Source organism: Gossypium hirsutum, chromosome A11, assembly GCF_007990345.1.
Source record: "Gossypium hirsutum isolate 1008001.06 chromosome A11, Gossypium_hirsutum_v2.1, whole genome shotgun sequence".
Taxonomy (NCBI): Eukaryota; Viridiplantae; Streptophyta; class Magnoliopsida; order Malvales; family Malvaceae; genus Gossypium; species Gossypium hirsutum.
The window spans coordinates 6,422,073-6,447,917 of NC_053434.1; the positions used below are offsets into that span (position 1 = coordinate 6,422,073).

At 35.0% G+C, this 25,845-nt stretch overlaps 4 protein-coding genes and 1 pseudogene across 8 annotated transcripts; 3 read left to right on the plus strand and 2 right to left on the minus strand.

Moving 5' to 3' along the window:
- Nucleotides 1-712: 712 nt before the first annotated feature.
- Nucleotides 713-3,486, minus strand: LOC107924026 (glyceraldehyde-3-phosphate dehydrogenase 2, cytosolic). The gene is made up of 11 exons (XM_016854278.2): nt 3,266-3,486; nt 3,073-3,173; nt 2,600-2,715; nt 2,392-2,491; nt 2,074-2,220; nt 1,928-1,988; nt 1,753-1,850; nt 1,459-1,601; nt 1,235-1,318; nt 1,015-1,104; nt 713-897 (listed from the first exon to the last, which is right to left on the minus strand). The coding sequence occupies exons 1-11, from the start codon at nt 3,291-3,293 to the stop codon at nt 852-854; spliced, it is 1,014 nt and encodes a 337-aa protein (XP_016709767.1). The 5' UTR covers nt 3,294-3,486; the 3' UTR covers nt 713-851.
- A 4,370-nt stretch (nt 3,487-7,856) lies between these two features.
- LOC107924620 (AUGMIN subunit 6) lies at nt 7,857-13,451 on the plus strand. Its single transcript, XM_016855148.2, has 13 exons — nt 7,857-8,223; nt 8,307-8,363; nt 8,435-8,529; nt 8,744-8,894; nt 9,089-9,214; nt 9,746-9,902; nt 9,993-10,053; nt 10,139-10,397; nt 10,868-10,993; nt 11,647-11,808; nt 11,929-12,181; nt 12,310-12,786; nt 12,992-13,451. Exons 1-13 carry the CDS (start codon nt 8,008-8,010, stop codon nt 13,030-13,032), a joined length of 2,181 nt encoding a protein of 726 aa, XP_016710637.2. The 5' UTR covers nt 7,857-8,007; the 3' UTR covers nt 13,033-13,451.
- Nucleotides 13,452-14,818: 1,367 nt separating this feature from the next.
- On the plus strand, nt 14,819-18,871 carry LOC107924184 (serine/threonine protein phosphatase 2A 57 kDa regulatory subunit B' theta isoform). 4 transcript variants are annotated; one of them, XM_016854508.2, is made up of 4 exons: nt 14,819-15,066; nt 15,212-15,344; nt 15,631-17,086; nt 18,155-18,871. In XM_016854508.2, the coding sequence occupies exons 3-4, from the start codon at nt 15,875-15,877 to the stop codon at nt 18,512-18,514; spliced, it is 1,572 nt and encodes a 523-aa protein (XP_016709997.1). In that variant the 5' UTR covers nt 14,819-15,066; nt 15,212-15,344; nt 15,631-15,874; the 3' UTR covers nt 18,515-18,871. The 4 variants fall into 4 exon arrangements, with proteins under 4 accessions (XP_016709997.1, XP_016709995.1, XP_040936749.1 ...); XM_016854506.2 differs by having other exon boundaries at nt 14,824-15,117; XM_041080815.1 differs by having other exon boundaries at nt 14,824-15,066; nt 15,606-17,086.
- Nucleotides 18,872-20,034: 1,163 nt separating this feature from the next.
- LOC107924719 (probable carboxylesterase 11) lies at nt 20,035-22,637 on the plus strand (annotated as a pseudogene).
- Nucleotides 22,638-23,519: 882 nt separating this feature from the next.
- LOC107924720 (DNA repair protein RAD5B) lies at nt 23,520-25,460 on the minus strand. Of its 2 annotated transcripts, none has more exons than XM_016855293.2 (6): nt 25,112-25,460; nt 24,932-25,005; nt 24,686-24,843; nt 24,531-24,580; nt 24,341-24,415; nt 23,520-24,248 (listed from the first exon to the last, which is right to left on the minus strand). In XM_016855293.2, the coding sequence occupies exons 1-6, from the start codon at nt 25,357-25,359 to the stop codon at nt 23,810-23,812; spliced, it is 1,044 nt and encodes a 347-aa protein (XP_016710782.1). In that variant the 5' UTR covers nt 25,360-25,460; the 3' UTR covers nt 23,520-23,809. The 2 variants fall into 2 exon arrangements, with proteins under 2 accessions (XP_016710782.1, XP_016710781.1); XM_016855292.2 differs by having other exon boundaries at nt 24,932-25,014; nt 25,112-25,453.
- Nucleotides 25,461-25,845: the final 385 nt, after the last annotated feature.

Sequence of the window (25,845 nt, forward strand, 5' to 3'; positions counted from 1 at the left end):
GATTTGGAATAAAATTAAATGGAGATCAATTGATTTTTATTGGACTGGACCAAAATTGGGCTTGTTTAGGCTCATGAATTTTGAACCGAAATATGAAGTTGCTCAGTCTCAATGGCTCATGTAGTCATATCCAATAATGGAATGGACCCAATGTCAAAAAGTAGGGGTGAATATGGCTGAGTCCCTTCATCACCACGACTCCAATAATCTAGAGGATAGTCGTAGCAGATATGATAATAGAGCACAGATCTTTTGATTCCAACTTTATCTAATATTCTTTCGAAAATTAACATATAATGATATAATTTTATCTGATAATATATATATAGAAAATTAAAATTTATTTCTACCAAAAATTTTCATAATTGATTAAACCCCCCCAAAAAATATCAATTGCTGCCATGGATATGCTGTCAGGTCAATTTCCTCTCAAACATTTTACTATCCATTATTATTATTCATACAAATTAAAACGTTAAGAATGACAAGCAGAATTCATGATTTTACTGTACACGTGTAATCGTTGTTATAGGTGATATTTATCATCTTGGTCAGCTGCATCTTTACAGTTTTCATTAAAAGTTGATTCAGCACCTTTTCTCTCACCATCTCTTGGCACAAACGTCACCAGCCTCAAATCACTTGCCTTTAAAAGTTGAGAACTTACGCTAACAATCAAAATAAAAATCCAATTTAAACAAAATAAAAACTGTTTCAAAAGATGCATACGGGTTCACTGATTTATGTCCCGTGCAATTCTATTATTTCCAAGAAAATCTCTTCAGTTTCCCAAAAGCTTCAAGAAAGAGGCTAAAAATTACATGATGTAATGACTGGTACACCAAAATCACTCAGTTAACAGAAGCCATGTGTCTGATCAAGTCAATCACTCGGGTACTACAATTAAAAAAAGAAAGAAAGCCATTAGACAAGCAGCAAAGGAGAAGCCATAAACGAGTTTGATATTTAAAAGTATTATCGAGCTATAAAAATAAGGATATGTATAGTTTATACCTGTAACCCCACTCGTTATCATACCAAGCAACAAGCTTCACAAATTTGTCGCTCAAAGCAATTCCAGCCTTGGCATCGAAAATGGTAGACCTGTTAAAACAAAACAGAACCATATAATCTTAGTCCTGGTTGCAGTTCCTGGGTTATTAGATACGTAAAACTCCCACGTCCGAGAAAAAGTATCAACATTACAAAAGGCAAAAGGGATGTAGCTTCGCACCTGGAATCGCCAACAAAGTCTGTTGAGACCAAATCTTCATCCACGTAACCAAGAATTCCCTTCAAGTTGGTTTCAGATTCTTTCCTACACAAACAAAAGACGTGCAAGAACTTGTGTTATATAATTTGTCTAATAATGAAAATACCGTAAGGGCAACTTAAGGCGTGAACCCTAAAGGTTGAAATGCCATTATCATTATAAGTTAAAAACATTCTAATCCTTACTTGATGGCAGCCTTAATATCTTCATAACTAGCAGCCTTTTCAAGTCTCACTGTTAAGTCAACTACAGAGACATCAACAGTGGGAACACGGAAAGCCATTCCAGTGAGCTTGCCATTCAATGCTGGCAAAACTTTGCCAACAGCCTATACAATTACAAGATAACACCGCAATCAACCATCACAATTCAATTCCAGCAACTAATCATATAATAGATACCTAATGCTGATAACCACTCATTCATTCAAAGGTAAAATACAGGTACTAGCATGTGAAAATCTAACAACCAAAATATACCTTGGCAGCTCCAGTGCTGCTGGGAATGATATTGAAGGAGGCAGCTCTACCACCTCTCCAATCCTTCATTGATGGACCATCAACGGTCTTTTGGGTTGCTAAATTAAAAAGACTAGTTTAATTCAACAATACACAAGTTTGCAACAAGAAGCAATAAAACATCATAAGTACTTGCCAGTAATCGAATGGACAGTGGTCATAAGACCCTCAACAATGCCAAACTTGTCGTGGATGACCTGTCACCATGTTTACAGAACAAGTAACACAATGACGATAAAAGTTTACCCAATGCTTCTAAAGAATAAGAGAAATCATTATTACCTTAGCCAATGGAGCAAGGCAATTGGTAGTGCAACTAGCATTGGAGACAATGTTGAGGTCAGACTTGTATTCCTTCTCATTGACACCCACAACAAACATGGGGGCATCCTTACTGGGAGCAGAAATGACCACCTTCTTTGCACCACCCTAAAAAACATTTTGGATAAGAATACCAAACATGAAAATATGAAGAAAAGAATCAGTTCAAAACACAGAACTTTAATTGGGCCGGATAAACAATAGACATGTTAGTTCCAGTAAATTTTCTCATATAGCCAAGTCATCAAATAAACATATTATCAAGGTATTATCACGAACCTTCAAGTGAGCAGCAGCTTTGTCCTTGTCAGTGAAAACACCGGTAGACTCAACAACATAATCAGCGCCGGTTTCACCCCATGGGATTTCCTCAGGGTTTCTAACATCAATTGTAAACAAATCAATAAAATAGTTTATATGTGACAAAAATCACAACGATATTTAAGTAAATTATAAAATCTCTGTTAAAAAGAACACATGATACCACCTGATGCCAAAAACAGTGACAGGCCTTTCGCCAAAGAGCAAGGTCTTTGAGTCCTTCACCTTAAGTTCATGGTGCTTCCATTGACCGTGAACACTGTCGTACTTAAACATGTAGGTCTGTAAAATACGATCACCAAATTGAATCGATAAGCAAACTATTAAGTTAAACTTCAAACAATAAACAATAAGTTCTCTGGCTTTAAAATTTAAAACAAGTATAATAGTTAACAGATCATCTATAAATAATCTGTAATAAATTGAATTTAAATTATTTCCAGTTAAAACATATTATGTCTGTTAGGTAAGCCAGAAAATGTAAGATTCAAATCAAGAAAATTAAAGTCGATCATCACTTCTCCAGATCAGCTCTTCATCTACTAAAAGAAATTCAACACGAGATTTAATCCAAAGGACCGATCAACTAACATGCAAGCAAGCAAATACAAAGGAAAGTACAAATGTGCGTAAACGAACCATGTAATCAGTGGTGATGAAAGGATCGTTAACAGCAACGAGCTCAATATCATTGCTTTGGAGAGCAACTCTCGCAACCAAACGTCCAATCCTTCCGAATCCTTCACGAAACACCAAAAAAGAAATCAGATCACAATTTTGTGAAAGGAAATGAAATCAAAATAAAATCCAAAAAAGAATAAAAAATAAATACCATTGATTCCGATCTTGATCTTTGCCATGACGGAGAAACGAAATCAAACCTTAATGAAGACGATAAAAGGAGCAGAGAGATCGGAGAGTGAAGCGCTAAGTGAGTGATAACTGTAGGATACGAAGAGAAGGGTAGTTTATTTATGAGAGGACTTTAACCTAAATGAAGGAACAACTGATAGACGGAAATTTTTAGTGGAAAGTAGCGACCACAAAAATTAGTAACCGTCGATTGATTCGTTGGAAATGGTAAAAAACTGAAAATAATAGGTAAAAAGACCCCTTCAGTCCCTCTCAATTTTGAAATTGAGTAAATTGGCCCCTTCTCAAAAAAATCGGATCAATTTAATCCCTTTTAATTTTAAAAGTGAGTAACTAAGGACAATTAATTATGGTATTAATGTCTTTCATCAATTGTACATAATTTTTGAATGGTATAACAACCAATTCAACCTTTAATCTTTACATGTTTTGTCAATTTGGTCTTGATTCTAAAAAGTTCAACAAATGTAACCTAAACATTTACATATTTACACAAATCTTGCAAGCTAAATTTGTTAAATTGGGACCACATTAACAGAATCTCTAAACTTTGATAGAAAACATTAACGTTGAGCCTAATTGTCCTTAATTGCTCACTTTCAAAATTGAAAGGGATTAAATTGCTCAAAATTTTTTATATGGACCAATTTGCAAAATATTAAAATTGAGAGGGATTGGAGAGATCTTTTTACCAAAATAGTATTAGTGCAGGATCACATTTGGATGTTTATAAATATAAGGGTAAACTACATTTAAGGTAACTAAACTATTAGTAAGTTGGTGTTTTGATCACTCGAGTTTAAAAAGTTATAAAATTGTCACTAAACTATTTAAAAGTTTACATTTAAGTTGATGGCTCGTTGTTTTATGGACTTATATGTTTGCACCGCATATATCAATTAAAAGCTCTCATTCTTTTTCTCTTTCACAATTTTTTTTAACAAAATAGCTTTGAATGTCATGAATCTATCAACCAAAATCTAAAATCTCTGACGCTAATTGTCAAATCAAATTAGATCTAAAGTATGTTATTCAACTTGTCGACGAGAACTGATCATCATATCCATCGTTGAATCGTCACTTGAAACTTACTAGCCAGACTCATTCTCCTTACAATCATGCCAAAATATTTGCACAGCTAAGTATTTATTACTTTCAGCATTTAGATTGTATAAATTTAATCTCTGAATTAATTAATTATTTTAATACTTATATTGATTTATTTTATTTGAAATTATTAGTATAAATGTAATTTAATAGTAAAAGAAATCTTCAAAATCGCCCCGAGTTTTTTACATATTATTCTATTGAGGGGAGTTGGGTCTCGAACCCTCAACAGAAGGTATTATCTCCCTCAGAGGATTTTGGCTCCTGAACTTTGCGGAGAGCCCAATCGAATTTACGGAGTTTAGGAAACATCTCGGTTGATATATATATACAATCTACAAGCTCACGGGAGAAGTCTCAATATTGTTAGAGATATTAATTAAGCATTTCTCGATGGTTTAGGTGTCAGAAAATCGTTTTAGGGGCCAAAGATAAATAATAAATTATTGAGAGGTTAAAATATATTTTTACCATTATACTAATATATAATTTCATAAAAATTAAGGACTTAAATGACAAATCTACCAATTTTTAGGACCAAAGCCTCTGTCTGCTTCTTTTGCCTTCGTCCTTGTATGGAACCTTTTGGTTAACCTTTTTGATTTTTCTTTTTTAATCAAATATTCATTTCACTCCATGAGAGAAAAATGAATAATAGATAGAGGAGGACAATATCATAAACACAATCACACAAACTCAATAGAGCATTTGAGGTCCTTAATTCCATACAAGACAGAATCCCAAAAGACAAGTAAAACCTGAAACTCTGTGAAGGAGAAAACAAGCCTCCATTACTAGAAATTAGGCAACCTTGCCGATAAGTGGGAACAAGGAGAGACTGGAGCATGTACTTATGACCCTCTCAATTGACAGCACTCTCAAGCATCAAAGAAGCATAACCTTAAATAGTGAATCTCTATGCAAATCCTTGTCGTGGTGGCAACAAAAACATCTTTGACTCAAATCAAATTATTTTTCTGAGGATTAGAGAAATCGAGTCACCATGAGACTTTAATTCTATAGCTATCAACAAGTGAAGCCAAAGCACTGCCCAACACGTGAACCCCAAAAAACTTTATTATTCCATAAGATCATCCTCATTTGAGTTGAAAAATGGTCGATGGCCGACACCATAAACGATAACAGGAGTGGCGAAGATGGGTGGCAACCTACTGTTCAATGAAGCTTTGGAATGCTCTAAATCTCATGCTCAGATCCTGTTGTTCGGGATATTTGGATGGAGATCCGAATGGTCAATATTCTTGGTCGGATAAGAGGGACATGTGGCAAGTTTCTCAAGGTGGTCAAACGACAAGTGACATTGAATCTAATAAGGCTAGTAAAACACTTTTGAAACAAAACATGGAGGAAAGTGATATGATAATAGTTTAAACAGAGGGGAGGGGAGGATAGGAGTGCAAACAACACCTTTCAAGATGGCGCCAATGACCGACGACAACAACAAAAACAAAATAAAAGGTGGTGGATAAGGTTTTTTTTTTTAGTGAAAGGTATTGGAGCTTTGATTAAGAATAATATTTACTTTTATTATTCATATATTGTCAAAGTAAATCATTAACGTTTTTGCCTTTTATCAATTTTGTTTATTATTTTTTTTTTCTGGTTAAAAATATACTCAATATTGTAAAAAGAGTTAAATTTGATCACTAACTTCTTATAAAAAATTTAAATTTTAAATACATTAAAGTTATGTATTTTTATATTTTTTATCATTATAATATTTTGAAATGTATTTTTATATATTTTTGAATTTTTTAAAATTATAATCAATAGAATATTTTAACACAATCTTTTTTATAATGTTATGTATTTATATATATATATATAAAATCTTAACACAATCTTTTTTATTTGGATAAACTGAATAGATAGTCACCCAATTATAAATAATTTTCACATTAGGCACTTAAAATAAAAAATTTGCAATTTAAGCATTTACAGTACATAGTTTGACCATTTTTGGCACTCTTGTTAAAATTACAAATGACAAGCTGACGTTACAGTTAAAAAAATCAGTATAATAACAAATTTAACCTTAAACTTTTACATATTATATCAATTTAGCGACAACTTTAAAAAACTAACCCTCAAAATTTATAAATGTTCTTAATTTGATCCTAATTCTAAAAAATTCAAAAAATATATAAAAATATATAAATATTTTTAAAAAAATTATAATAAATTTAAAAATATATAAAAATGAAAAATTATTGTTGACAATAAATCATAATATATAAAATTTCACAAGACATAAAATTAAATATTTTAAAAAATATAATAAATTTAAAATAAATATTAAATTAATAAAATTATATTACTATTAAATAAAAAATGCCCACCCCATCCCTCTCTGCCGCTGCTACAAATTAAGGAATATAAAGTTAGCTTTTGCATCAGCTAATTCGACTGGCTTCAACTATCCATAATAGAAGAGGGCGGCTCCTGTGGCCACTAGAATGGCCTTGATTGATTCTAGATGCAAAAATTATCAGCATGATTGTTTGGGGATGGTGGAGTCGTGGAGACAACATTCAACTCCGGGACAGTGGTTCTGACACTGTTCACCAATTTCACCATGTCCATGAGTGACAAAAATTGGTCCATTGCCATCGTTGTTCAAATCCAGATGGGGGGAGAGGAACTGGGATTGGGGTGGGGGGAGGGGTAGGGATGATGGTGGAGGTGGGGGAAGGGGACGGTGGTGGGGGTAGGTTCGGTGGAGGAGACGGAGAGGGACGGGTGGGGATTTTTATTTTATTTAATATAATTATATTTTTAAAATATTTTTTTTATTTTTAAAATTTATTATTATATTTTTTTAAAATATTTATATATTTATATATTTTTTTAAATTTTTTAAAATTATGATCAAATTAAGAGTATTTGTAAATTTTAAATAATAATTTTTTAAATTTATAACTAAATCGATATATTATATAAATATTAGGAGTTAAATTTATTATTACGTTAAATTTTTTAATAATCACATCAACTTACAGTTTATAATTTTAATGTGAATATTTAAATTATAAATTTTTTATTTTATATAACTAAAATAAAATTTTTTATAATTAAATAATTATCTGTAATTTTTAACCAATAAAATTTAATAACACATAAAATCTTAACTCCACTACTAATATTAAAACTTTTCCCTAACAAATAATTATTACCTTAGCAAAAGTACCTCAGAAATGGCTTTTGGTGGCAATAGGCTTTGTATTTTTTAAAGCAGACAGACAAGGCGACAATTCTTTCACCCTGCGCACGTTAGGCTCAATGTCTTACTTCACAAAAGGAACACGTCAAGCCTCCATTCTATTTTTTATTCACCAGCGCATGTTAGCGTCAACCCTTTCGTTTTCTCTCTGTCAAATTTCAAACGGCTAAACGTGACTCCTTTATCCCTTCCAACCTGTCCCATCCCAAACTTTCGAACAAAGCCCCCCAAAGATTCTCAAAATTAAAATTTGGCCCCTTAAAAATTAAATGCCCCACCATTTCTAATTTTCCATTTTTGAAACTTTCTCGTTTCTCAAATGAAAAGGATTTTCCGAGAAAAGAAAGAGGGCGATGACAATGGACAGAGAGAAGGAGAGAGAGTTAGAGCTCGAAAGCGCAATGTACACGAATTGCTTGCTTTTAGGTTTGGATCCGTCTATAATTGGTCTCGGAACATCCAATGGTACCCCTCGGGTGGGACTCTTCCGTCACTCCAACCCTAAATTAGGCGAACAGCTTCTTTACTTCATCCTTTCTTCTCTTCGTGGCCCCGCTCAATCCGCCAGAGTAATATCATTGTTTCCGGTTCGGTTTACTTTTGATCTGGTCCGTATTGGTTCTGAGTTTAGTTTTGCTTTTGGATCTTTCAGGATTTCGATAGAGTTTGGCCGATTTTTGACTCAGCGCAATCTCGTGATTTTCGAAAGGTTGATTTTTCTATTTATTTCATTTTCATTTTATTATTTATTTGAAGTACTATTTACTTATTGGTAATTAGGTTGTGCAAGGGATAATTAGTGAGCTGGAAGCTCAAGGAACTCTACCAAGGAGTAATTCGAGGGTTTCTTCGCTTGCTACTTGCTGTGGACCAAGGTTAGCTAGCTAATTTCTGTTTGGTTGCTAAGAAAATTCAAGAAAGTTAATTGGAAAAGTGTATAATTGGTTCTATTTTCACTAGGCTCGTTACAGTGAATATTTTACAATGGCACTGAGTGTTAGTGTAGAGTTGTCTGAATTGTTTTATGTGCAAGTAATGAAATTTCTTAATTCGTCACTACATTAGGTCTTCTTATGTGTTTGGTTGTAGATTTGTTGAACTTTTGTGGCAGCTTTCATTGCACGCATTGAGAGAGGTTCATAGACGGACTTTTGCTTCAGATGTTGCTTCTAACCCATTGCCTGCACCATTGACTGATGTTGCATTTTCTCATGCTGCTACACTACTTCCTGTAACCAAGGTAATGCTGTTCTGTTGACTATTCATATGAAGTACAATTATATCCTTTTTTTTTCCCTTAAGTTGTACTTCATTGTTCTTTGTTTCTAGGTTTTCTCTTATCATGGTTCACTTCAAGTAGAGTTTCAACATTAGTTTCAAAATTGCTTCTCTTGAATTCCATAGCAGTAAAGTAACATAGTTATTACTAAACAGGCTAGAATTGCACTTGAAAGGAGGAGATTTCTGAAAAATGCAGAAACAGCAGTGCAGAGACAGGCGATGTGGTCAAATTTGGCTCATGAAATGACTGCAGAGTTCCGTGGTCTTTGTGCTGAGGAGGTAAGTAAATAATAGTTAATCAGTCATTTGAGCTCTTCCTGAGTACTTATGTCAAATTATCAATATAGCTGGTGTGGTTTAGGTAGAAAACAGCAATGAGTTAGTAGAATTAGACTGAAAAATGAGTAAGAAGTTGGAACTCTTGAAAATGTAGGGTTATAAATAAGCTGTATAGGTTCACAGCCACAACATTATTATTTTCCTTTGAAACTAGAGGTTTTTATGACCCTATGTTTTCAAGAGTTCCAACTTCTATCATACATGTTTTCCAGTCTTGATTCTATTGATTTACTGCTGTTTTCTCCCTAAACCCCACTGATGACCCCTTGCCTCTTTTTCCTTTTTGTTAGGGATGACTTTGACTTAGTAAATTTAACTAATATCTTGGAAAACCTTGATCACTCATTTGAACTCTTTTTTAGTTTTAATGTCAAATTATCAATACAGTTCCCTTGCTCCTTTTTCCTTTTTGTTAAGGGATGATTTTACTCAATATCTTTTAACTATTGCCTTGGAAAACCTGGATCTTAGGCTTATTTGCAGCAAGAGCTGGAAAAACTTCATGACTTGAGGAACAAAGTGAAGTTGGAAGGTGAGCCCTGGGATGATCTTGTCTCTACTTCAAGTCAGAATTCTCATTTGGTTTCAAAGGCCACTCGCTTGTGGGACTCTATATTGTCTCGTAAAAGTAAGTAAGATGGAATCAACCATGTTCTTTTTTCTCTTTGTTAGATTGTTCGATTTTCATAATCTTGATATAATCAAACAATATGTCCAGGTCAGCATGAAGTTCTTGCTTCAGGTCCCATTGAGGATTTGATTGCTCACCGGGAACATAGGTAATTTGCCACCACATTTCATTATGGTCCTTTTAGACGGTGCATATGACACTTTTTATTCTTTTTTCATAATACTATCTTCCAGGTACCGCATCTCCGGGTCGTCTTTGCTTGCAGCTATGGATCAGAGTTCTCAAGTTCCTTGCACAGATGTTTTATCTGTCCAGTCTGGTGATTTGGATAACAAAGAGCAGAATGATGGATATCACACACAGGTCATTGAAGAGAGACTTTCTCGAGTAGATGATAGAAGTGGAAGAGTCCATCAGACTGTAGATGTGGCAGAAATTATCAGACGTTGGACGCATGCTTTACAACGGATTCATAAACAGTCACTTCAGCTGGTATGCTGTTTTATTTTAATTTATATAAAATTTTTAAGTGAGATGCGTTCGCTTGTGCTAATACTTGGCCATCAGTTATATAGTCAACTTCTGAATAGCATTATGTCTATATAGTACTAATTATGAATATGGTAAATTTTATTGACCAAATACTTATTTTTCAACATTAAGTTTTAAGTGGCAGCGGTGAAATATTCGCTGTGTTCTATTTCTATGCACAGAATCTTTTTTAGTTATAAGCAAAACCCTTCATTTAATATTTTTCATCTTTTGGAGATGTTAATTAGATATGTTTATGGTATGTGAGAAATAAGCAATTTTTGGTTTGCAATTTCTAAATCATTTAAAAGGAATTTGTGGATTTAAAATTATGCTTCACAGTTTCATGCAACCATGGCTTACAGGTTTCTAATCATAAGTGTTGAAGTAAGGTGCCAGTATGCAATAACTGTATTGCCATTGCTTTGCAGGCAAAGGCTAATGATGGAGAGGGTCATGATATTTTACGAAGTGCACACGATGGTGGGACAAGTGGCCATGCTGAGTCATTAGCTGCAACTCTTACTGAGCATCAGCAACACCTGGCTAGCTTTCAGGTACAAAATAGCTATGATACATTGAGTAGCTATTTACTTACTCTTAAGTACTGGAAATTGAAGCACAGTTTTGAGCAATTCTTGTTTTTTCTAATTTGATTAACGTCGGGGGCAATTGTACATATCTTGTGTATCTTATCCTCATCGAGTAGGATTTTCAGCTTACTTAATTGTTGGGCTGAAGGTCTTAGAAACACAAATAATACTTGGCAAGTAAGTAGGTTTTTGAAGTCTTTGAAAGTTCTTAATTTACTCTTTGCTTGGTATTTGGTATAGAATTTAGCAGACACAGAGATGAACACCCCCCCTCTCTTTTTGACAGCCCATAATTGGCAAATTCTCTTGGCAATCACTAAAGTATGGTCAAATCTTGATGATAGAACCCTAAGAGTCTGGCAACTATTTAGCTTATAAAAGTTTTTAGTTTAATTATTTGGAGATTGAGAAATGAAAGAATGGGAATATGAGTTTTGTTCTTGTTTTCTTCACTTCGCTTCATACATGCACGCTTGTGGGTTTTCAAGTACATTTACACGTGCCTCTCCTAATCCATAAATTGCTGTTATGGCTCTTATATCTAAAGGGTCTTTTTCACACTTACATGTGGACTCAAGATGCTACTATTATTAATTCCTAATACATTTAAAATGCAGGTGCTTATTAACCAACTAAAAGAAGTTGCTCCATCAATTCAAAAGTCAATATCAGAGTGCACAGAGAAATTAAATGGCATTTCCTCCAACTTACCTTCAATGGCCAAACATCGTGGTCAAACCACCTCACCTATGCTAGCTCAGAGCAGTAGAAGGACCTTGGTAAATGTTCAAACACTATTTCATTGTAACGCAAATATTGAAAATATTTTGGAACTTTAGAATATTTGTGTATGTAGAACTTATGACTCATTCTAAGATCTCTTTTTCTGGATCATTCAGGAAAGTAGCTCTGATGATGTTGGTGACATTACTTCAAAAATGTCTGCTGTTCAGCTTGAGAAGAATTCAGCTAGTCCTCCTGCTTTAAAGCTCCCACAGTTATTTAGTTTAACTCCAAATTCATCTGGAAAGGTTGGAAGCATGCAAAAGCGACATACATTAGCTCCTCAGACCAACCAAATTGACACTTTGTCTGAAAGTAGCTCAATGGAACAGCCTCTAGCAAACAATCACCTAGATAACACACTCCAAGGTTTGTTGCTTTTCATGCTCCATTTTCCCCCTACATGTTATTGGTTTAATGCCTTTGTTTTTACGAGTTGAAAGAGAAGTAATTTAATTCCTTTAGCTGAAGAATTTGATTCTTGATTTTGTGTGCAGATAGTGATAATTCTTATGTTCAGAATCTAAAGAGATCTGTTAGGCAAGCTGCACTGTCAGTGCCATCCTGCAATTCAGAGTTATCACAGGACAGTCAATCTGATGAAAGTTCTGAACATTTCTTTGTACCTGTTTTGTCAACTAATCATTCTCGTGTGGGACCAGAAAATAAACTAGGCTCGATAAGGACTAAGAGATTATTTTCAACACAAACAGAAAATTCCTTTGTCAACAGCCATCCCAGTGATGGTCACATTAGGAGTAACTATGATGACTTACCAAACATGTTGAACAATCTCGATTCTCTTGATAATCATGATCAAGATAATGGATTCCTCTCAGCTGCTGCTTCAAGTTCTGCAGCTTCTGATTGGCAAAGGTCACTTTTTGATTTGGAAGAAGCGCAGGATCAGGTGTTCTCTCCTCCTTTGCTGATGGACACGTCCCTGTTTATTGATTCTTATGAAGATTTGCTCGGTATGTAGGCCCTCTGGTAATAGGATTCTTTGTATTAATGTTTTACTTTGTTTATCCACTAATTATCTCATGTACCAAATCAATGCAAGATTCTAGTGCCGAAACTGAGAATTTTATCATGGTTTTTGACTTACAAGCAGAGTTCTATTTCTTCTTGCTTTCTACCTCATGGGATTGTTGCTTATTTGGAGGTTTGTTTGTGCAGCTCCACTTTCAGAAACAGAAACGGCCTTGATGGAGCACTGAGGTGGAGTTTGGACAATTATGTTTGGATGGTTTCGCTTTTGGTCCTTGGTTGGGACATGCAGCACTCTCACATTGATTTTTGTTGCTTGACACGATACTTGTATGTACTTTAAGGGACAGATCTACAACGAGAGCAGCTACCCCCCCCCCTCCCCTTGAAAGCTTGAAGGCTTCTTGGTATTATTTTGTAAGGTAACACAAGCTCAACAAAAGTTTTTATTTTGCCAACACTGAGATCATAATGTTAATATCTTCTTTAATTTGATTATTATTCATACTGTGTGTATTGAATGTTAAAAGACTTCTTTGGTACAGATGAGTACTGTGGTAAGATTCCCCCTTTGAAGTTTCTTGATTATTTTTTGCTACAATAGAGCAAAAGTATTCTTTAAATTCATTATATATTTTTTCTCCGAGTACTTTGATTTGTGCGGAAGGTTATAGTGGTGACAACCATTGCTTATGAAGGAGGTTTATTGACTTCGTATGTTTTATTAGATTTGTTTTGAGAAATGTGCAAATGGATTGGGGATAGAGTGTATTGTACATAGGCTTTAGCTTAGCTTAGAAATGATCTCTTAGGGGTGGTTGTGGTTTTAGATTTGATATATTGACCTTTTCTTTTCTTCTTGTTCGGTGCTTGACGATGTAGACAAACTTTCATTCATTATAGTCATTCAAGTCCGACGTGTGATGAGTGATTGTGATTGTGATTCTTTACCTCATTGGATTTTAAATGCTTAATTTATTTCCAAGCAGCTAAAAAAAAATTCACTACTGCCTTTATGCCTACGTGTGTACTTTGTGTTTTTTTTTTTCTTTTGATGGTTTTCGAATTTAAGGAGTTTAATTTTGATTAATAGAGAAAGAAAGCTATTGCATTTGGAGCTTGATTTAATTTAAAGGTGTTCAGCAGCTAGTAAATTTTTAAAATTCCTTGCTCAAGCTGAAATCAAGCCGAGCTTGATAAGCCATTTCATATTAATTTTTTAAATATTAATATTAATATTAATATTAATATTTTTGTGATAAATTTTAAATAAAATAATGTGATTATTTTTAATTAGTAATTCGGCTTAGATGGACCTGTCTTGAATTGAAGAAAATACTGTGTTTCAAGGCTTGTCAAGTCAAATGAGTAGTCTACAATTTCACTTAAATCCAAAGGAAAAAAAAGTTAAATCTTTTATAAATTGCATGATTAAATTCATTGTCGCTTCACCTAAAATGTCTTTAATTACTGGGGTCATTTGGTGATAGAAAGTAATTACTTCTCTGGCTTATATATAATTATTAATGATGATAAATCAATATTAAAATTCACGATATACACTTGCTAAAAAGCGAAAGAAGTTAATTACAAAATATAATTAGGATCACTATTCTATGTACCGATAATAAAATAGAAAAATTTCTTAAGTGATATTATAATATTATTGTGAGTTCCTATTTTTTAAAATTTTTATACTAAAAGACGTGCCAACGCATTATATATTTCTTAAAAAAATAAAAAAATAAATATAGCCTTTTATACACGCGCCAGAACACGCACGTGGGGTCGTTTGCCTTACCACAACGGAAAACCGTGCTAAACCTAAGATTGCGATATGGTAATCTATGAAGCTTTGGGGGCTGACAAGACAGTAGGCTGTGAAAATGGATCTGTCCTATGTCTCCAAAAATTCCACTCGCTTTTAAGTAGTGCGTGAGAACCACAGCCTCAATAAAACTCTTTTCATTTCTCATTCTTAACCTTCTGTTCTTTTTCCCCTAAAGCTGATAAGGGCGGGTTTTCTTCAAAAGTTTGAAGGGTGATTTAGTCAATTGAATTCCATCTTCATCCGTAGGATATCAAAAGCGAAATTTTTCTGAGGAAGGCCGAAGATTAGAAAAAAAGAAGAAAAAGATCAAATCTAAAAAAAAGAAATGGGATTAATTAGAACATTTATTTTCCTTAGAAAAACAAAATATCAACCACAACAACAAACGAAGGTCGATCGATGAGTTTTTTCCCCCTAAATCTATTACTTTTCTGTAAGTTCTAAAATGTCTCCCTTTCTCTTTCTGAGAAAGAAAAGAGTGTTTGTAAGTGTAGGATTTTACCTTCATTTTCTTTTTTTATTCTTCATTTGGGACCAAAGCTCTCTTTCTTTCTTATGTTGTTTTGTTAATTTTGTAGGTTGCTTTTGGTGGACAATGCTGATTGGGGTTTTAAGATCAAACCCAGATCTTTATCTTTTGATCTAGCCGAATGCTTTTTTTTTCTTCTAATCTTTGAAAGCTAACGAAAATTAGTTTCAAGGAGACAACAGGTGAATATTCTTTGTTCCTTTCCTTCCAAAGTAATTCAGCTAGAGAAATTAAAGCTTTTGGAGTTGAATTTATGGTTTGAATAGGGATAATATTTGGGTTTTCTTTTTCTATCTTTTACTGGTTTTGGTGTATGGGTTTTAGGGGATATAAGTCTAAAACAATGCATGCTTTGCCACTGAAGTGGAGAAAAGAAGATGAACTTTGTTGAGATTTTCTATGTTAATTGGGGCCTTTTGTCATAGTTGATTGATGTACTCTAGCTTGGACTGGTTCTCTGTGTTTCAGATATTTTTTTTCAACAAATGAACTGGGTTGATGTTGCTGTTCAAAGAAACAAGGAATATCTCTGCTAGTGAAAATGGAGTTGCAATTTTATTGGTGAATGGATTCATCAATGGCTTTCAGTTCATGACTTGATGGTTTTCGGTATCCATGCTTTCCTTTCTGGGTATCTGATGGTGCATTTGCTTTAAAGGGTTGTCTTTTCACATCTGGTCGATTTGCGTGTGAGAAGAGATTCCTGTTTAAGATGATCAAACAAATACTTAATAGGCTCCCTCGGAAACCATCTAAGTCGAGTGATAATCGTGAGGGAGGAACCTCTACCTCATCATCAAATGCTTACACCAGTTCAAGAAACAGCGATTTAGCGAGTAATCATTATGCAAACTCAAGCGGTGCATCGTTTTCTGGCTTTCATTCTACAAATTCTGGGCTGAATCAAGGGAATAAGATTTCTCAAGTGGTGAATGCAAAGCTGAATGGGAACACTGTTGCTACTTCTTTTGAGGCATTGCCTAATTTTAGAGATGTTCCAAATTCCGAGAAGCAGAACTTGTTTATCAGAAAATTGAACATATGTTGCATTGTGTTTGATTTCACTGACCTGACAAAAAACGTCAAAGAGAAGGATATCAAGCGGCAGACTTTACTAGAGATCGTGGATTATGTTTCATCTGCTAATGGGAAATTTTCGGAGATCATTATGCAAGAAATTGTCAAGATGGTGTCTGTAAATTTGTTTAGAGCACTTACTTCTGCACCACGTGAGAACAAGGTTCTATTAGCGTTTGATTTGGAAGAGGAGGAGCCCTCAATGGATTCTGCATGGCCTCATCTACAAGTTGTTTATGAATTTCTTTTAAGGTTTGTGGCATCACCTGAGACGGATGCAAAATTGGCCAAGCGATATATCGATCATTCTTTTGTTCTAAGGTTGTTAGATCTTTTCGATTCAGAGGACCCCAGAGAAAGGGAGTACCTGAAAACTGTTCTGCATCGCATATATGGGAAATTTATGGTCCATCGTCCGTTCATCAGGAAAGCAATCAACAACATCTTTTACCGATTCATTTTTGAAACCGAAAAACACAATGGAATCGCAGAGCTATTAGAAATACTTGGAAGTATAATCAATGGGTTCGCTTTGCCATTGAAAGAAGAACATAAGCTCTTTCTTGTTCGTGCATTGATACCACTTCACAAACCAAAGTGCATACCCATGTACCATCAGCAGTTATCTTACTGCATTACTCAGTTTGTGGAGAAAGACTGCAAGCTTGCTGATACTGTTATTAGAGGCTTGCTAAAGTATTGGCCAATTACAAATAGCTCAAAAGAAGTCATGTTCTTGGGTGAGCTGGAGGAAGTTTTAGAAGCCACACAACTTGCTGAGTTTGAACGCTGCATGGTACCCTTATTCCGTCAGATAGGCCGTTGCTTGAGTAGCTCGCATTTTCAGGTAGGAATTTCGTCAGTCCACTACTTACAACCTTTTTTTTTTTGCGAAAGTCCCTTGACAAAGCATAACTATGTAGGCATATCAAAAGTTAAAAAAGAGAGGCAGTCTTATTTGTGTACATGAAGTGACTTCATTAAAAGTAATGGCAGCTTGTTGACATGATTTTCTTTATTTCTTGTTATGTTCCTTTGATTATCCCACCTGTTAGCACGATAAAATCTTCTTTTTTCTCATCTTTTGCTGGTGTACTTTACAATTGTAATTTACTGGTTATCTGAAAAGAGTCCTTGAAGAAACTGATGCATTACGATAAGCTGTAATCTTTGACTGCTTATAACCGTGCAAGATGAATTCTTTATACTGTTGAAATAATGGTTTGTGTAATTAGCTTTCTTGTCAAACTTTCCATATAGTTGTTTATGATTAATAGGTGTTCTCTAGTAGAACAGTTCTGCATCACTTTACCTGCATGTAACTGTGGTTATAAGATTTGTATGTGTTTAGTAAGTTTAATTATAGCGTGTTAGCATCCATGTAAAAATCTGTAAATCTTTTTGCTGATGTCCTTTATAATTTAGTTGGTTTTCTATGTGCTGACAAGAGGATGGATTTGAACTTAGGTTTGATTTATAGCAATCAAGGGAATATCTCCATGGTGTCTAGTTTTTTATATAAATGAAATGCTGTTGTCTGAAAATGTCAAGATGTTCTTCCTAAGTACTTAAAACTTTTCAATCATGGTTGTAGATATCTATGTTGCTTAGATTCGTGTGTGATTGTCGGATATGGGTATGCGTTTGACACAGGCATGTTCAATTTTTTCTCTAAGATTTCTATGCATTTGGAGGGTCATTGGAGGATCATATCCCCATGCGTACAACCAAGTATGTGTCGAACATGGACGTTAGATTGGGAACTAGCGTCGAGTCGGTTATGCTACTAACGAATATATATGCTTAAATTTATGTATAGAACTAGCATTTTTTAAGTTGTGAAGGTGAAGTGCTTATTTCTTGTAGTCTTTCTATTTCCTTACTAGCTTAAAAAACTTGAATACTTTCTTTGCAGGTGGCAGAGAGGGCTTTGTTCGTATGGAACAATGATCATATTGAAACCCTAATAAAACAGAATCGAAACGTTATACTTCCCATTATCTTCCCGTCCTTGGAAAAGAATGCTAGAAGCCACTGGAATCCAGCAGTGCAGAGCTTGACTCTGAATGTCCGCAAGATTTTCTCGGATACCGACCCTGAGCTCTTTGAGGAGTGCTTGCATAAGTTTGAGGAAGACCAAGCACAAGAGAACGAGGTCAAATCGAAACGCGAAACCACATGGAAACGATTAGAAGAGATTGCTGCAATGAAAGCTGCAAGTAATGAACCCGTGCTCGTCTCCCCGAAAGCAACTACTCGCAACCCATCTTGCTAGGACAAGAGATTGCCGTTTTAGCTACCTGACATTTTCATGTCAAGAACGGTTCGGGGAACCATAGGTCGGTGGACATGATGGTTTCAAGAACAAAAATGAAGATGAAGCGGAGTTTTCCATCATATCAAGTGTTCACTCACACCTTCTGAAAATCTGGTTTGCTGGATTTTTTGATGTGTCACTTGGATTCATCAACATGTGGGGGGGTAAAATCTAAAACCCCTTTTGCTCATATATGCATAAAATGTGTATATATAATGGATTTGGAGACAGAAAACCAATGAATTTGGCTTGTAAAGTAGACTTCTTTTCCATTCATAATCTGTTTTAAGGATGGGTTCCACATGTTTTAGATCATTTTACTTATTTATGTTTGTTTCCCCCTAGTTTTCTCTCTCTTCAAAAGCACTTTGATGATGGCTGCATATGTAAATATCTGAAGGGCTATTCAAATAATAGAAGGCTTCTTTTCTTTTTTCTTTTTAAAATATAATTTATACCAATACCGACTGCGTTTGATATATTTAATATAGTGATGATACCAATTTATTTACTTAAAAATCAAAACATGAAATAAAAATAACAAATTGTAAGGTTATAATAGCAATTTAATTTTTTTTTAAAATGAAATTATATCAATTTGTTAATCCACTCTTATTTTTATTGGTCAGAAAAACCACAATTAAGATTAGTTTTCTTATTTCCTATATTTTTTTCTACTAATCATTTTATTATTTGTATATTGTAGATAAAATAAATTATAGCTTATAATGTTGTACCATTGATGATGCTGATTTATGTGTTTATTTAAATTTTGAAGCACCATTTCTCTTCTTTAATGGGTTAAAATTTTAAAATAATGCTAATAGTCATACTTTATTATCCAATGAAAAGTTTGTTTATTTATTTATTTTCATTGTTTTTTGAACTTGTCTTCAAATTGGATAGAAAAAAACTTTTAAATGTAAACAAAAAAAAACTTATTGCATTTATTTGTGTTATTAATATATTCAGTAATATTTTCAAAATTTTAAAGATCAATCATAAATTAAAAAAAGGGCAAAAAAACAAATACTAAAATAATGGGTTTAATCAGTATGTCTTTACTTCTCTCTTAGTCATGTTTTCTATTAACATTTTCCAAGAAAATCTTATCAAATTTCATACATTTTAGTGTCTACAATCAAATTACAAAATCCACCTTTCCAGTTGTTGTACTTTCAACTTCAAAGGTCAATTTTGTCATAAAAGTACAACTTATGATTTAAATTTTCTCATGGTTTCACTAGAATAATCATACGGTATAGCAACCTAGCACTAAAAATAAAGTTAAATTTAAAAAAATTAAAGCAGCTTAAAAAAGTTGCTGCTTACTTGCATGTGATTTGCCATTGAAAAAAAAATTAAATTTCAAGCAACAATTAGCCATTTGAAACCCAATGCTTGAGCAATTCCCGAGTTTGGAAACCCTAATAACCTAATTCACATGTGAATTTTCAATCAATAACTAATCATTTCAAGTTTCAAACTTTCCCTCTCCTAAACCATGAATTTACCTCAGGCTTAAACCCAGTCTCCACAACTCAGAAGCTAAAAGAGAACAGAAGAGAAAAAAAATTTCGAGTATTTGAGTCTTACTATTTTCCGGTTTCTGCAAATTCGTCAAGAAGAACCCGGAAAAAAATTCAAGACCCGGATTTTTTTTTTCCCATCAAAGAGTGGATCTTTAAGGGAAATGCCAAGCATAGCTGTAAAATTATACAGTGTATTCTTCAAGTTCCTCTTGAAGCACCGTTTGCAGAATCGTATCCAAACCCATGTCGACGAATCATCAAACCCGTACGGTGTCACGACCCGACCCGAAGAATCCGTTTCCGCCGCCAACCCTTCTTTCACTGACGGTATCGCCACTAAAGACATCCACATCGACCCTTCCACGGCCCTTTCGGTTCGGATCTTCCTCCCTGAATCGTCCCTTTCCCCACCCGAACCCAAATCCAAGCCCGGATCATCTCAACAGGATGAGTCCGACTCCCTTAATCACCGTAGGAATAGTTATCCAAATATCGGAGCCCCGACTAATGATTCTAGAAGGAGCAGTCTTGAAGGGTCGAATTTAAGATCCGACAATAATGTCTACCGAGGTTATTAACCATTACCTCAAAATTGTCGAAGACTGCCGATAATGTTACAGTTCCACGGCGGCGGTTGGGTGAGTGGGAGTAATGACTCGGTAGCTAACGATATATTTTGTCGGAGGATAGCGAAACTATGCGATGTTATAATCGTGGCGGTCGGTTACAGGTTGGCGCCGGAGAATAAGTATCCGGCGGCTTTTGAGGATGGATTGAAGGTGTTGTATTGGTTAGCAAAGCAAGCGAATTTAGCTGAGTGTAGTAAGTCTATGGGGAGTGGGGCGCTAGGGGTTGGAGCAGAGTTTACCAAGACTCAAGTTCAGAGACATCTTGTGGATGCTTTTGGGGCTTCTATGGTTGAGCCATGGTTGGCTGCTCATGGAGATCCATCAAGGTTGTCTTTTTTTTTTTTTTAACAAAAAGTTTTCATTTTGTTTTCATTAATGAATTCACTTGGTTGAAAAAGTGGTGGGCAGTTAACCCCCAAGCATCCTTTAAAAACTTAGAAAAATCTGACAATATCTGTCTCGGGCACGAATGTGATGCTGTGATCTTTGATTTTAGTTGATTTATGCTGTGAATCTGTGATCTTTTATTGTCATTGTTGTTTTTTTGTTAGATTTGTTGTGTTTATTCATCAATTTGGTTAAAAGGATTGGGATTAGATAGTGAAATCTGATCACGGAAATTTGACTCTATAAGCTTAAATTCGTTCAATGCCGATATATGAAATGTAGTTAAATATTCAATCTTTTATTGGTTTTATATTTGTTGCGATGATGCGGGTGTAGATTCGATACGCATTCATTGCTTTCTTTTATTCGGTTGAGATGGTTGGGACTAGGAAGTACATCTTGAATAGGGAAATGTGATTTGTTATAAGCCTGAATTTGTAAGATTTGGTTAGATAGATACAGGTAGAATGCATACTTGTAAATGAGGTTTCAGTTGTAAAACTTTTCGAAAGTAATTTAGCTTGATAACATAACTTGTGATTGTGCTCTCGAGTATCATTTAAATTTGGCAATAAGTCTTTGATATCTGAAGTGTGTCTCGAGCCCGATTGCTCTTTCCGGTTGGTTGTAGAGGCTTTTGAAGTTGTTGTTCCGTGTTCTATAACCGTGAAATATTCTCCTCTTCTATCTTTTATAAAAAGTTATTTTGCCTGATCTTTAATTGTGATATTGTTGAAACAGATGTGTTCTGCTTGGAATGAGTTGTGGAGCTAACATTGCGGATTATGTGGCACGCAAAGCCGTCAAGGCTGGAAGGCTTCTGGATCCTGTCAAGGTTGTAGCACAGGTCTTAATGTACCCATTCTTCACAGGAAATGTTCCGACACGGTCCGAAATAAATTTGGCAAACTCCTACTTCTATGACAAGTCAATGTGCTTACTTGCATGGAAACTCTTTTTCCCCGAGGAAGAGTTCAGCCTCGACCACCCCGCTGCCAATCCACTCGTCCCAGACAGGGGCCCCCCTTTGAAGTTCATGCCCCCGACACTAACGGTTGTAGCGGAACATGACTGGATGAGAGACCGAGCTATTGCTTACTCAGAGGCTCTTCGCAAGGTAAATGTCGATGCACCTGTTCTTGAGTATAAAGATGCAGTTCACGAATTTGCATCCCTTGACATGCTTCTAAATACACCTCAGGCTCAGGCCTGTGCCGAGGACATTGCTATCTGGGTTAAGAAATACATCTCATTGCGAGGTCATGAGTTCTCGTATTAGGTAGGAAGTTCTAAACGTAGAAAAAAAAAGACTCGGGGCCAAGCATCATTTCTGTTTTTGGTCAAAAAAAGAAAATGATGCAAGGATGCCAAACAAAGGATGGGGATAATAGAGTGCATTCTTTGTTTTTCACTAATTCATCATCTAGTAATGTCTATCCCATTTCCTGTTTTGTTCTTTTTGTATGATAATAGATTAGTGAGCTGTGAATTGGAATGTACACTATTTTTCATCATAAAATTTTATTCAATGAACCACTCTGTTAAAATAGCAATGGCAACCACCTATGTTACCCGGATTTCGATTTGGGCTGAGTGTCGGACATAAGAAACACTTGTAAATATGGGAAAAATTGAAAGAGATGATCAAAAACATTTTTGAAACACGTATAAGTGATTGGTGTTTGGGAGACAATGGATGATTCTTTAAGAATAAGGACATCAAACTAATCCTACAACATTGTGACTTTACCAATGCTGAAAATAAGTTTAAAAACTCCTCGCTGGCAGTACCTTGTATATATTCCAATGCTTAGTTGTTTTTGTTTTGCCCAATGTCTTTTCCATTGTTGACAAGACAATAATTTTATTTCAGTCCCTTTGTTGGTTTTCCGCAAAATAAACTCCCAATTTTCATTTAAATACCATTTGCAAGTAAGTAGAAACCCTGGGCATCATTGCATCATTTCATATTCAAAAGCTTTGCCTGCCTTGGAGAGGCTAAAGAGCATGCACGGACCGTGACGCATCCCGTGTCATGATCCTATGGAAGAGCCATGTATCTCGAGGCGGTTTTGTTGACAAAATCTTGAAGCCCCCAGTGAGCTAAAACGGACAATACTATAAACATTGGTGTGAATCGTGATATTCTGGTTGATACGCCCCTATAAAGGAAGCATCTTTGAGGGAGAGTTCAAAACGTAGAGGACAAACGACAAGGATTCAAACCTCCTCCACAATCTGATGGAACAATCACCCCCTAAATCACCTATGTGTTTGCCATGTATGTTACCAAAAGCTGGTTGAAGTTACCAAGTTATTTTCATTAGAGGAAAGATTTGGCAATGGCAGACTTCTTATCCTATTCAAAGCATGTTGAAATAGCTGTATGAATATCAAACTTGAACTAAATGACAGTTTAAAGTTGGAGACTTGGGACACTTTATTTTCTACTCAAGCTTTGATGGGGACATCTTAATAACATTATCCATCTACTTCAGCTACTGTTTGATACTGTATTTCTACCATTTGAAAGCAACTGAGTTTCTCAAATTTTGATAATACTAGAAGATGCTGCTATCAACAACTAACAAAATGCTAAACTCAACCAATCCAATAAGCTTTTCATAGACGATGGATGAAATCTTAAAAGATGAAAGAAAGAACTAACTACAAAGTTTGATTATTGTGAGTTACGGGGCCGGGTCTCACCTATGAATGTTAATGGCTCGAGAAGCCATTGCTCTCAAATTTGCTCTAGCTAAAGAAAGAGGGGTTGGGATTCTTGTTTGCTGACGAATCCGCCGAAAAGACTCCATGGATTGCTCTCTTTGCAACCTTAAAGCTAATGCAACATCCTCACTTTGGCTTGGTGTCCCTCTTCTTGTCCTCGTGCTTTCTAACCGCGAAAGATCCTCACTCTGCTGCCTAAAAGCCAAAGCTGCATCTCTGGTAGAGATGACCAATGGAGGTCTAACACTTCGAGCCCTTCTGTTACTTCGCCTTCCACTCTCCGGACTTCCACGCTCAACTTCCTGACTATTTAAGGCTCCGGCAGCAGACTTCCTTGCTTCAGAAACCTCGTTGGGAAACAAAAGCTGTATTGTATTCCAAAGAACTGTGTTCACAATGCAAGATCTTCCATTTCTGCATATGCAAAGAGGAATTATATAAGCGCCAAGGTTCATTAAAATGATGTTGATTTATAGCTGGGAATCGGGGCCTTGGACGGATTTTACCTTATTATCTGCCTGCATTTTGGGCATCTTTTCCCACATTTATCTGCAGCGGATCTCAAACATTTCTTACAGAAACTATAATTAAAGAGAAAAGGATTTCACTAAAGAGACAAAAGTCAATCAAAAAACCATTCCAGATATCGGATTTTGGTTTTCTGGATTAGATTATGAAATTGGATCTTATTTTTACCTGTGTCCACAAGGAGTGCTACTTGGTTCATAGCAGATATCCAAACAAATCTACCAAGAAAATATCAATAAGATAAAAAAAGATCAATCCATCATCTTTAATCAATCAAAGCTGAACAAGTTGAACTATATAGAAAAGTATCTAAAGATTCTTACAGCACAAGAAAGCTCTTCTCTAAGTTTATCCATACACTGAAGAGCTGGACTTGGACTGGAGCAAGAAACATCAGGGGTCTGTTCTAATGGTTCATTTACTTCTGTGTTCCTCTCAGCTTTCACATCAAATTTTTGTTCCACTGACTCCTCCTTACACTCTAAGCAACATACATAATTCAATAAAAACCCAGTTTTCTTTTACGTTCTCAACAAAGATTCTAAGAAGCAAAAGATCAAATTAAACACCTTGTTGTGAATTTTCTTCTTCATCAAGCTTTAATGGAGCAACAGGAGTTGAAATGGGACTCCTTCTCTGAACCCTACGTTTCCTTTGGGGGGGGGATTGATATCACTAATAAATAAAATAAAAAAGCAAACAAAGGGACTGATTTATAATATTTTGGGATTATCTATTTATCAAATTACCTTCTTGAATTGGTGGATGGTGGGGTTTTAAATACAAAATCAGAGCGTTTCTTGTGTTTAGATTGTCGATCTGGAGTGTCTTCGACGACGAGAGTAGCGACGATTAGGGCTTCCTCGTCCCACCCAGCCATGGCAGCCGCGGATTTGAATCTGGGACTAAACAATAAAGCATCAACATTTTGGGTATTTTCATTAGGGTTTGCCTGCTTCGAATCTTGTGATGTTTGTTTTGGTTCTTCTATCGCCATTTTCTTGGATTTTTTTTCTGGGTTTAATCAGAAAGAAACTGAAACGGTTTCCTTCCATGGTAGCTTTATGGGGGGGGGAGATTATGGTAAAAAAATTTTGAATTTCTTTTTGAGCTGTTGGCTTTTGTAACGGCTATAATTTCGAGCATTAATTAACGGATTTTGTCAAAGGGTCTTGGGCCAATAGTGGCCCATAAAAGAAAAGTCCATTGAGCACAAAGTTATTTGACATAAATATCAAAATTATACATAAATTTTGATCTAATATATAACTTAATACATAAATTTTGAGTTGATGTAATTATATACATAAAATTTTGATTGTGGTGTATATATATCTATTAAATTTTAATTTTGATTCTGTAATATCCTGATTTTGTGGTCACGAAACCACTATTCCGACTAGGCCCAAAATCACTTGCATTTGGAAGTTTCTAGTATGAAATTATTTTGAAATATTAATTAGGAGGTCTTAAATAGCAATTT